The 13184-nt window shown below is 39.2% G+C and overlaps 1 protein-coding gene across 1 annotated transcript in view; it reads left to right on the plus strand.

Annotated features, from left to right (window-relative positions):
* The window catches only part of ASB5 (ankyrin repeat and SOCS box containing 5), an 80044-nt gene that overhangs the window by 25404 nt on the left and 41456 nt on the right, over positions 1–13184 (plus strand). The window contains exon 2 of the mRNA XM_032413708.1: positions 6548–6832. Within this exon, the coding sequence (XP_032269599.1) occupies positions 6637–6832 (196 nt within the window). The 5' untranslated portion in view covers positions 6548–6636. The remainder of the gene's footprint in view (positions 1–6547; positions 6833–13184) is intronic.

A 13184-nucleotide genomic window follows, 5' to 3' on the forward strand; every position in this document is an offset into this window, starting at 1 on the left:
ATTTACAGACTCCAATTTTATTAGCCAATTGACCACATCCCAGGGAAATCGATACGTTTTACCTCTTTGAAGAAACGACAATTATTAATTTCTACAAGTGTATACGTATAAAAGCTGGTGAAATTGGCATGCTGAAATGGCTGAAACAACACTGGTACATCATTTCACTTCTAATGTGGCCCCACCCTTTGGAATTTCAAAACAATGCCACAGGGAAAGGCTTCTTTTTAACCAGTCTTGAAAATAGGTGGTTTGTTAAAATGAGATGGCTAGAACGCAATCTTAATACCAAAGATGCGGGTGGGGCCCATTAGCTTTAACTCAGCGAAATACACAAGTATTTAGCCAAAGACTATTTCTAACCCCAACATGGCACAATGTGTGCTGTAAATCAAAGGGTGGGATAGAGTGGGAGGACAGTGAGACAACATGAATGTTTCCCCTCTAACCTGTGAACAATGACGTGAGCAGAACTGTAGCAGGAAGAACGGTGTGGGAATCCCAGCACCTGCACTTTAAGAGCTATCATCTTGTGCAAATTACCTAGCTTAAGTTTCTGTGTCTTCATCTGCTGCACAAAAGGGATAATGATACCTACACCTCATCATTCTTTATTTTTTAAAGATTTATTTATTTATTTGAGAGAGAGAGAGAAGCAGACTCCCATCTCAGTGGGGAGCCAGATGCGGGGCTCGATCCTACAACCCAGAGATCATGACCTGAGCCAAAACCGAGAGTCAGACGCTTAGCCAACTGAGCCACCCCAGCAACCCTCACATTATTCTTTATAATGACTCCAGGAAATATAAATTCATCAGGACTTTTTCTCTAAAAGAGAGACAAACCTCAATGCATATTGGCTTAATTAATAACAACAAATTTATTATTTCGATTACTGTCAGATTCAGCGGCTTCTGGTGCACCTGGATTCAGGTATATATTCAAATGAAGGTGCCACCATACTATCTCTCCAAAGCTTGACTATGCTTTCCTTTGCACTGGTTTAATTCCTACGCAGGCCATTTCCTTCCCGACAAGGATAGCTCCTAGCACTTTAAGACTTAGATCTTGCTATCTTGACTTATGCTGAGTTAGAGCGTCTCTCCCAAAATTCCAGCAGAAGTCCCTGAAATACCTTTTGTTGGCTTAGTTTGGTCAAGTGTTGTTTTCTAGAGCCAGGATATCAAGTGCGTGGACTGATCCTCTAAAGAAATGCCAGGTTTAATAAAAAAAAAAAAAAGATGCAAAAAAAAAAAAAAAAAAGAAATGCCAGGTTTACCAAAAAAATGAAACAACAAACAAACAAAAAACAAAACAAAAACTCCATCGGAATAGATAAAATATCTAGAACAGTGGTTGGCACATAGTAGCTATCAATAAGTGTATGTTAATTTAAAGATAGCATCTCCTCTTCAAACCTTCAGATATGTAGAAAAACCAGCTTTCGGTGAAGTTTTCCGAGGCCACACATACATGACGATCTGTTTCACCTCAGGGAGCCCCTAGGGAGAGATGACCACATATACGACATTTAGCGTGACTCAATTTTTAGGATAGAGGCCGTTCCGATTTTCCCCCAAAGAGCACAGTGAAATCTAAGTCAATGATAACTTGATGAATAACATGTGGGTTTTTTTTGTGGATTATCATAACACTAGCAGAAATTCCTCTTTTGTTCCATTATACTGGAAATATGGCTATAGAGGCCAAAAGAAAGCAAGTATTTACTCCCACGTAGTACAATGAAACAGAATATAATAGGTCTCAACCAAACTATTCCCAACTACCAGTATAGTCATTATTACGATGATTATGATGTCTATGAGAACTTATCCTTCATCAATAATTAAAGATATCCAGTAGAAGCCAGAATCATTGGTGCTGTGGTGACTAGAGTAGTTATCGATGACAGAAACATCACATCACAATGTCAAGGTCTCTATAAGAAGTTATGCCAGTGTGCTTTGGCTCACCTTTGTCAAGTATCTCTTTCCCTGAGTACAGCTTTTGGGTAAGTGAAGATAAACCAATTAAACAGAATCTACAGAATCTACTGAACGAAGATAAAGCTAAATTCAGTTATCAACTCCCTTTAAGGATTTCAACGTAAAGTGTAAACACTGCTGTGTTTATTTCAAATTCCTATGTATGAGATGACTGTGTTTCCTCTACGTAAAAATATTTAGGCTAAAGTTTATCAACTGGAAAGCACTCGAAAGAGGCTTTTTCTTTTTATGTCCCATTGACATTTTCAGTCTAATAACTTGCATCAGTACTGAAGCTAAGTCAAAAGAGGTTAAGCCCCATAATCTCTGGAAATGAGATTGTTCTATGAGAATTTAAAGGGTAATCTGGCCACATGTGAAAGTCATCATCATATTCAACATCTGCATGACACGAAATTAAGTCTCTGAAACACGCCAAAAAAATACCAATTCATGTCATTCCCTGAGGTGGTAATGGGATGTTGAAAGAGCTTGGACAGGAGACAGGTTGGGCGGCCCAGGGACTGCCCATGGAGGGGACTCTCCTCAGACACCTAGGTGGTGGAGATGAGCAGATCCAGTGCCTAGAAAGGTGATGACAAGAGGAAGCCAAGGAGCCTTTTTGCCTTTGGAAGCTGCTTTAAGGATTACGCCTCAACGCTGACATCCCCATCCCCAGCCCATTACCCTATTAAAATACTGAGTTGAAAGTCACCGTGACCCTTTCTGGCCAGACCTGATATCCTTCCTCCAATCCTCATTCTTTTCATTCCTACTCAGTCATTTGACCCTGTTTTGAACACTGTTTCTGATGTACTCACTCTCTGCTACCCTCCTCCTTAGCCCCCCTCTCTGCTGCTTCTGTGTTGTTTTTATGGGAGCCTGTCACCAACTCTTTGCTGTGAATAATCCTCAAGTGTTAGCCTAGTCATGACATACTCCCATTTCCTTTATTCCCATTTGTTGAGCTCACAAGATTCTGTTTCCTTTAATCATCAGAACACATGTACCCTGCCCCACCAGTTCAGGTACTAATTCAGGCTCCTGATAAAATACAGCCTTAGACTGATCCCTTCACTGTATGTGTGAATCTGTGTGACTCTGTCTCAGTCTCTGTGTGCATAAATCACATTTGCTCATTCAGACTGGAAAGGATTAAAAACAGAAAATATGAGTGGTGACTTGTGCACATATTTTGAAGTCAGATCTGTGTTCAAATAGTGCTGTTCCTCATAAAGAATGTGTGCAGCTCACCAAAGCTCTCTGAAGCCAACATTCTTCATCTTTAAAATGTAAATAACAATAATAGTCAAGCTGAGAGGGAATAAGAGAGTAAACGAGAAGATTTATATAAAATATATAGCATATACTGGACTCTCAATGAATCATTTCTTCCTGTGTTTTTAATGTCTCTCGTATCATCCATTCTAGAAGCACAATCGTTGAGCTCAATTTTGGTTTGATTGATTGACTGAAACTAACAAGATTAAGACAGCTGGGATGTACTCGCTAATGAACCAAATCCCCGTACCACATCATCTCAACATGGTCAATAATAAAAGTATTTATCTCAGTAAATCACTTAAGTTACTCACCGATATTTTGTTTTTTAAGAAAATGCCAAGGAAAATAGGCTCACAGTACTTTTCATGAGTCTTTTAAATACTAATAAAGTTATTCCTGGTGTTATTTACAAGGGTCCATAATGTGAAAAATACAACATCTAGTTTCTATTTGATGACTTCATTTACTGTGAGTTATTTTATTTAGCCTTAATTTTTAGTGGTAATTAGAGATGGTAAACGTTGCCAAAGGAGAGTGTATACCAACACAGAAAACAGAGGTAAAGATAAAAGAATTCCTTCAAATAAAACCTGGCATCTTGACATCAAATCCTAAATATTGGGCAGGAGTGATTTTCTCCTGGTAAAACCACACGACATGAAACTCAGTGCCCCAATGATAGCAGCCTTATGGAAATAAATGTATTCCTCAACCCGAAAGTATCCAGGCCCCTGATTAGCTGAGGTGGAGGTAATTATTTATAATAGCACTTACTGGTAAAGAGGAAGGAGTGAAACCTTAGCCGTGCACTTAGGCGGGTTTTACTTGGATGCTGAAGTGCTCCGGGCAGTGACTCACAGCATTGTGACGGCGCAGCTGTCTGCGGGCCGGCCCCCCAGGGTGCGCTCACGCCTGGTGCCCGTGCCAGAGGGAAGACTAACGGGGAGGGGACCGTCATGTCATGACTCACCACCAGTGAGAGAGAAGAACGGCTCGTGCCTTTCTCTCCAATACCTCGAGGTTCACAGTCGCTGATTCCCAAAGTGCATACTCCCGGTCCAAGTAACGGCCACTCACACGGTCTAGTGCTCAGCCTGTGAAAACCATCCCACTCGCCATCTTCAGGGAGAGCTCGGGAATCTCCTTCTAATATACTGACCTAATTTATATTTTTCTGGGAGCCACTCAGTCACTGGGGAAAGAAGTCTGCTTCACTGGGCACATTTATTTTTACATCCATGTCTCCTTTGTCTTAGGAATGTTTCATGTAAATCACTCCAATCAGATAAGATGAACAGCATAAAAAGCGTTTACCAAGGCAGATAAGCATGCAACACTTACCAGCAGGTCCAATCAGCAATATGCTCCTTTATCATAGGGAGCCACTTCTATTTTCTAAAGTCTTTGTTAATATTTATTATTTTGGAGCCTCTCGGAAGGATGGGGAAGCAATACATAATGAACAGACTCCAAACCTGGTCACAAAACCACATGAATAAGCTCCCTGTATAATATGCCATTTTTTATCTTGGCATTTTATTTTTGACTTAAGCGCGAAAATATTGTCTTTATAAATTATCCTTCTTAACAATTTGCTTTCTCTTTTAAAAATATAGCTTGCCTAAGCTGGTGCAGCCTCTCTGGAAAACAGTATGGAGTTTCCTCAAGAAGTTAAAAATAGAGCTACCCCACGACCCAGCAATTACACTACTAAGTATTTACCCCAAAGATACAAATGTAGTGATCCTAAGGGGCACGTGCACCCCAATGTCCACAAAGGCCAAACGATGGAAAAAGCTAAGATGTCCATCAACAGATGAATGGATAAAGAAGATGTGGTATATATACACTCAGCCATCAGAAAGGATGAATACTCACCATTTACATTGACACGGATGGAACTGGAGGAGATTATGCTGAATGAAATAAGTCAATTAGAGAAAGACAATTATCATATGGTTTCACTCATATGTGGAATTTAAGAAACAGCGCAGAGGATCATAGGGGAAGGGAGAGAAAACTGAATGGGAAGTCATCAGAGAGGAAGAAAAATCATGAGAGACACTTAACTCTAGGAAACAAACTGAGGGTTGCTGGAGGGGAGGGGAGGGGGATGGGGTAACCAAGTGATGGACCTTAAGGAGGGCACGTGATATGATGAGCACTGGGTGTCATATGCAACGGATGAATTACTGAACACTACATCTGAAACTAATGATGTACTGTATGTTGGCTAATTGAATTTAAATAAAAAAATAAAAATAGAGTTTGCCTAAATGTATATAAATATATTGCTTGCCTAAGGATGCCCTTATAGACATTTGCATTCATTCACAAATTAAACCAAACTAGGGTTAAAGACTACAGGCCTAAAAAGTACATTGTTTTGCTTGGATTTGGACAGACTGTATAAAACACTCGTGCTTGTTTGATAATTCTCTGAATATGCTACCTCCTTCCAGAAGCCTTTTCTGACCCTTCCCAGTGAGGATTAGGACCTTCTTCTTTGTGCTCCCATGGCACCCTCTCCTTACCTGTATTTATCTGGTATCTGTTTCCTCCTCTAGACTATGGTTCCTTGTGGCAGGGACATTACATTCTTTGTCTCACCAGCATCCAGTAAAATATCTGACCACTGGTGAGTGCTTAAAAACTGTTCACAAAAAAATAAATAAATAAATAAATAATTTTTTTAAAAAGGTTCACAAAAATAAATAAGTGTTCACAAGATGAATGAACAGTCTAAAATTATTATTCTGTGGGTTTCCAGTCTATCCATTTATAAGAAAAAAAAATTTTTCTGACAACAGTGAAAGCAACATAATTGGCCAATTGATGAGTTAGTCATTAAGACCATCCAGTCATGGACTATTTGATGATTTAGCTCCTGGTCTACAAATAGGCCACTTTAAAGGCTTGAAGTGATGGACTGAATTTTACCCGATAGTATGAAAATTGTTGACATTAACAACTGGAACCCCATACACAGTCTTCAAAGTGTTCATGATAAGTAGATGCCGAGAAAGGAAATCATCTTTATATGAATCTCAATGTCTGGGTTTTGAAATTCAGAGCAGAGAGGCGGGGGGGGGGGGGGGGGGGGGGGGGCATTTTATATTGAGAATGGAAAGTCAGGAGCCTTGGTGAGCCAAGCATGTGTTGCAATTGCTTCCAGGGAACATTGTCAGACCAATAGCAGTTTGCGGAGAACTTTTATGGATGGTATAAATACTTTGAGCTCGGGGCATCATCATCAGCTGACATTTTTCCTCCCTCAGGACCAGCTGTTCAGGAGCATCCCGAACGAGAGCCAGGCACATTTGAGACGTGGCTCGGAGCGGAGAGCCCCGCACACTCTGGTGCAGCAATGTCGGTGTTAGAAGAAAGCCGGCCATTTGCTCAACAGTTATCCAATGTCTACTTCACGATCCTTTCCCTCTTCTGTTTCAAGCTTTTTGTGAAAATCAGTCTTGCCATCCTCAGTCACTTTTACATCGTGAAAGGCAATCGCAAGGAAGCAGCGAGGATAGCAGCTGAATTTTATGGAGTAACCCAAGGACAAGGTATGTTTACGGTAATGCGCTCTCGGTTCACGTGGCGTTTAACTACTGCTCCAGCCACAATCCCAGAAAACATCATATGTTTTCTCTACGGGCTGTTTCCAAGTGCATATGCCCAGAACGTCCCCTTACAAAAACATTTGTTAATTTCATGGCTTCATAAAAAAGAAAATCATTTTGCTGTGTAAAGGTCTGGGTTAATAAAATCAAGGTATCGTTGCTAAATAGATTAGTGGAAACCTCCCATGGAGAAAAACATATTTTTCTACTAAAAAATATTTTAAAACTTTAAACATTGCATTGGCCAAGCTATAATTTTAGGGGCTTCCGTTAGTGATTGTACTTCAACTGTCCTTTAACACGTACCCGGACTTTCATGACTTTTAAATCAACTCTTTAGTCGTATGTAAAACAATTGTTAGCAAGAGAAGATTTGAAGGTTGTATTTGTTTTTCACAACTTTTATTTGGCCAAGATTATAAAATAAAACACGGCATGTCAAATACTGAGATTTATGGCATGTGTTCTCCTGGATGGAATTGTCATTGCTTTGCTCAACTTGCAAAAAGTTGACTATAAGACAATAGGAACATGAATTAACTAATTTTATGTGTGTAGCCAGGTACATCCATCCATGTTTCTTAGAAGAAATTGAAGTATGAGACCAAATGAGAAACAATCATTTTAACCATAGACTTTAAAGGTTATAAAACCATTCACATTCTATTGGACTGATACTCTGTACAATAAAAACAATTGTTATGGTGACTTTCAAGGTGACATTTTAATTTCTTACAGTCTTTTGATTAATTTCTGGTTTGAACATCAGAAGGCAAGTATGCACATTTTAGAGCCCAAATGCCTCTAAAGTAACTTAATATTTCAGACTCAAAATATACTATCACGGAATTAGAGAACATAATTTTTTTTTTTAAAAAAAGAGCATTTAGAATGGAAAACTTGCCTTCTTAAAATCTATTCTACCTTTTCAGTTTGTGGAATAATTTATTTTAGAATCTAGGTTACTCTGTAGGTACATGGAAAGCTGAATGAAGGTAGAAGATCTTTTTTGGTATGTGAGGTGGATATTAAGTCCATCCCCTCCCTTACCCAGGAAGAGTGTTCTTATGCAAAGTGAGGAATTTATGTACTCATTTAAAGAGAGGAAAATCTAAATGCCCGTATGAAAGTCTCACAAGAAGACAGGTCTTCAGGGAACAGGCAATATGTAATCCTTCAGCTGACAGCCCTGCTTTAGAATGGCTGTAACTATTTAAATGTGGCACATACCATGGTCGTAAATGGAATATTTTGTTTCAGAAGCAGCAAACATAGGAAACTAGAATTAAAAAAAAAAACACCATATTTCTAGATATAATTTGAAATCGATCATATGATCATAAGGTGATAAAATTTACTCTTATAGGCAGCCTATAGCTCATTATTTCATAGTCAAATTTCTTGTCTACCTATTAGGAGAATTGCCATACATAAAAACATGAAATACTGGCCAAAAATCTACATGTTTTGTGGAGTGACAAGCGTTTTAGAGAAAGCTATGGAAGCTGTTTTTTGTACATATTCATAAATAACAGGAAACAATTGTCTTCTGTTTAACCTGATCTCCCTGCACTTTCACTGGAAGTCACAGGAATATATGAAATGGCTCCCATGTTCCTGTCTAGTTTTATGAGTCTGTGTTAAGATATATTAGAACTCTAGGATGTCCCAAAAAGGAAAGAAAAAAATTAACACTCACTAATGGAAAAACACTTTTCCTAGGAATATAAATTGGGAACATAAGGTTTATAAAAATTGTTTTGTGTCGCTTTAATATTATATCTATTTAACAAAATTCTTCTTTCTCATATCTTGTATTAATCTATAGGTTAAACGATAGAATATATTATTATGATTTTTATTCAGTGCAAGCATAATTAGTCTCCAATTTTATTCTAATATTAGGATGACAATAAGGTACCTTACAAACTCTTTTTTTTTTTTTTTTACAAAATCTTTCTTGATCTCCTACCTCTAAGAATTAATTTTTCTTTGCCTAGGAAATTATTTATTTCTTCATTTTGACATAGCTCTTCTTTTTATTTACACAATTAAACTAGTTTTATTTTGTTTATATTTTTATAATTAACCAATCAGGCTTCATTATCCTTGCTTAATCTAGCAATTTCCTCCTTCCTAGGAGAGATTATCACCTTCATTTCACTTTGAATTAGGCTTCTCATTCCTACTTTCAAGACTTAGCCAGGTTGTTCCCTAGCATTTCTGACGTGGAGTTGCCAAATTCCATGAAATAGGAGAAGATGTGTGTTTTTTCATGTCTCTCAACCACAGAGGACCCTGTTGACAACCTTCTGGATGTCCTCCCCATGCCGCAGTACTTTGGTACTAAGGAAAAGAAACTGTGTCTTACTAGATGCTATTGCAAATCAGCTCATTGTATTTGAGCAACGCAGGGGAGGGTTTTTTGTTTTTGTTTTTTTCTTCAAGTACTTTCCAGTCAGGCTTGAGACCAAGGTATGATTACACAAAGATGCTGGAAGCTAAATGGTTTAAGATTATTTCCTGCTTGATCTCCTTGTGATGACAATAAAACTTACAAATCTGCCTCTTCATCTTTTAAACTGAAGGCTTTTATCAACTCCACCATCACATTGAAGGGACCAATTTATTACAGCTTTTCTCTGTACCTGCTTCCTGTATCATTCTTGCTGTTAAATGTCCTGGTTACAATCTCTAAAATATCAGAGGACTAGTCTATTTTTAAAGCTAGCATTATACTTTGAGACTAACAGTGAGGCTAACAGGAGCTGAAAGGTGTTTTCAGTTGTCTGTACTGTAATATCAAACAGTACAGACAGCAAATGAAGATGTTGGGGGGGTACATAGATTTTATGAAATCACTCCAAGAGCCGAGAAGCCATGAACTAATGCCCCAAGGACACTTCAAGAGGCAGCAACTCTCTTCTGTGAAGAGTGATAATTTCCACATTCTATCTTGGGCTCTGAAGAAAGTTCAGTAATCTTAACTACAAGTGGATAGGGCCAGTTCTAAGCACCTATTTTTTGAGCACCCCTGGTACTGAGGCACTGAAAAAACAAGATATGAAAAGGCAAGATGTATTTTTTCCATTTGTGAATAGCTGATTCCAATTGAGGAAGTGGATATTGCGTTGACCCCAGGAGTGAGCAATGACATGGACTAGGGGTGCTCACAGAATATTAAGAAGCGGTAGATTTAACCGGAGCAAAGTTTCATGCAGCACAGAAATGATAATAAATTGGGCACAGATATGAAAGAATTCGAATGGCAGGGTAAGCAATTCGAACACAACTTTGAAGGCAGTAGGACTCACTGAGAGTTTCTGGTGTGAGTGAAAGTGGCAAAAGACATGTATAAAACCTTAAAGTACATGTACATGTAGTAGTGATCTTCGGAGTGGGACAGGCTTGAAGTAGATCACGCAGTTAGGCTCCCGCCGTGGGGAGCTGAGGAGCTAGACTTTCCTGGTGGTGGTGGTGTGGATAGAAAAGAAAGAATGATATACAAATAAATAAAAAGAAGAGAGGAGCCTGGGTGGCTCTGCCTTTGGCTCAGGTCGTGATCCCGGGGTCTGGGATCGAGCCCCACATCTGGCTCCCTGCTCAGTGGGGAACCTGCTTCTCCCTCTGACCACCCCCCCCCCACTGCTCATGCTCTCTCTCCCTTTCTCTCTCTCAAATAAATAAAATCTTAAAAAAATAAAATGAAAAGAAGAAAGGAATGAATCTGATGATACCTTTAAATGGCATTGGCAGAGAGCAGCTATTCCTTTAGGGGAGCTGCTTGTCTCCCAGACCTAGATGTGGACACACCTAGAGGAGAAATACGTCAGTCAGCGGAGGGACTGGTTAGCTGCGCAGGCGCAGGCGAGCCCGCAGCGGCCACCCAGGGCCACTGCGGGGGTGCACCCTTCGCTGCCTGGGGAGCCTTCGGGCTCACCTTCCCCTAGTATGAAACGTGGGGGTAAATCAGGAAGCACTAAAACTAGAATCTGCATTCTACTCTTACATTTGATTTATTTCTGTCTTCCTCTTGTTCCACTTTTTCATCACCAATATCCTTCTGATTATGACTTGGCTCTCCCTGTGGATCTGTCCCCAGAAAGAGAATGAGCTGGCTTGCCCCCAGGAGTGTGTTCGTCCGTGTGACATTTATGCTTCTTGTTGTAAATTAATGTGTTTGCATCTTGATATCACTCATCGGTAGTGTTTTGTGTTCTTTGCGTTTGGAGTCCACCTCTGACGTGTGAATTTGCTCCGGCTTTGCTGATAGGTCAGGTTTCTGAGGCTGCAAGGCCACACACCAGTCTTTACACTGTGGAAAATTCATCAAAGAAATGTCTCTCTGTGAGGCTGCTTGAAAAACAATCCTCGTGACATCCAGACTCTTCGGGCACGCCTTTCACACTGGAGACTTTATATAGAATACAGAATGCATGTGTAATCATCTGAGACACTATCTGTTTTTGTGAGCTCATAAATTTGGTTTGGGGGTTACCATTAAGCATGCAATTTTCTTTATGGACATTGTCTATTGTTGACGCTTGAAAATAGGCTAAACTTGCCACCACAAGTCAAATGGCAAAAGTGCTGGCCATTTTGGAGAAGAAGGTAAGCTGGGTAGGAAAAGCAGCTAGAATTTTATATAATGTAATATCATAGCTTTCTCCATCAAAAAGTCCATCTCAGGTTTGAAAGCAGCTTTAGGAATTTAGCTCTCCATCGGATGTCAACCACATCAGCAGCAGTAATATTCATTTTGCCTGTACCCAAGCCACGTATTTCATGCAGTGTGTGGTACCGTGCGTTGATTGTGCTGGGGTTAGTTACGTTAGGAACGTGTCTCAGAATCTCAGCAGTGAAAAATTGCAAGAGGCAAATCTCTAGGATGACTTCTTTCATGGTGTTCATTATACAAAGGTATAAAAATACCTTGAAGATGTGAGAGCTTTAGACACATTTTCTATACTTAGGTGGAGCTCTCTGTAAGAATAACTTGAGCCAGTAGAACTGTTCTTCTGTGACAAAAGGCAGGACATTATAATCAAAAGTGTTACAAAAAAATTTTTAAGCTATTTTCATTTTGCCCAAGCTCTACTATTTTTTTGGAAGTGTCACAACACTTTTTTTGGAGGATACCATTATAATAATACTGTGAATTAAAAATGGAATCTGGAAAGTTCCAAGTTCACAGAAGACTGTCATATTTATAATGTATTAATATCTTTCCTCTTCCTCTATATTTGGAAAAATGAATGGATTTTTGGGAGAACTTGGCATAGTGATAACAGCTTGCGAGGGGTCAGTTTTCCTGGGAATAGTCTTCTCATGCCTTTTGTCTCTCTCCCTTCCTTACGTCATTCAATTATTTGCTCCTTTATTACTTACAGTGTTGACTTGTGTGTATTCGGTGACAGGCACTGTGCTAGGCATTAAGGATAAAATACACAAACGAACCACAGTCCCTTTCCTAAAGGTGTGTATCATCTAGTGGGAGACAGATAGATAACCAAGTAGTTTAAAAACGTGCGAAGTGCCATTTTACAAGGCTAGAGAAGATGCTGTGAGCACAGAGGTGAGAGTATAGGGATAAGAATAGTTCTGCCCAGGACATGTCAGTTGAAAAGAAATCTTACTGGCAACATACATATTCGCTCCCGTAATCGTGCATGTATCCTTCTTCATAATGCTCAAAACCTTCCCAATTCCTCACTTTCACTCCCCCATTCACTTTTTCACCTCAATTGTTATTAATATTATTATTATTATTTACTGTTTCTTTTTTTTTAAGATTTTATTTATTTATTTGAGAGAGAGAGAATGAGAGAGAGCACATGAGGGAGGTTAGGGTCAGAGGGAGAAGCAGACTCCCTGCCGAGCAGGGAGCCCGATGCGGGACTCGATCCAGGGACTCCAGGATCATGACCTGAGCCAAAGGCAGTCGCTTAACCAACTGAGCCACCCAGGCGCCCTATTATTATTATTTCTGACTCAATTTCTCCTACCTAAATTTTTATCTAAAAGCTTCGAGTTTTATTGTAAAAAAATGTATTTTTAGGAAAGAATAAAGTATGCTTATTACTTATCCAGGTATTGTGGAAAAAAAAATTTAAAACCAAATTTTGTATGTATTGATAGGAGGCATTGTTATAATCAATTCTATAGTTTTTAGATAATAAGGACAGTTAAAGAGTGAAAACTAGGTCTGGACCTTCTGCTTTCCGATTTACTATCTCTTTTAGACGATGGTAAATTATTGAAAGAAGATTTTTCTCGTTAATTAACGTAACTGATA

This window comes from Phoca vitulina, unplaced genomic scaffold (genome assembly GCF_004348235.1).
Source record: "Phoca vitulina isolate PV1807 unplaced genomic scaffold, GSC_HSeal_1.0 scaffold15, whole genome shotgun sequence".
Lineage (NCBI taxonomy): Eukaryota > Metazoa > Chordata > Mammalia > Carnivora > Phocidae > Phoca > Phoca vitulina.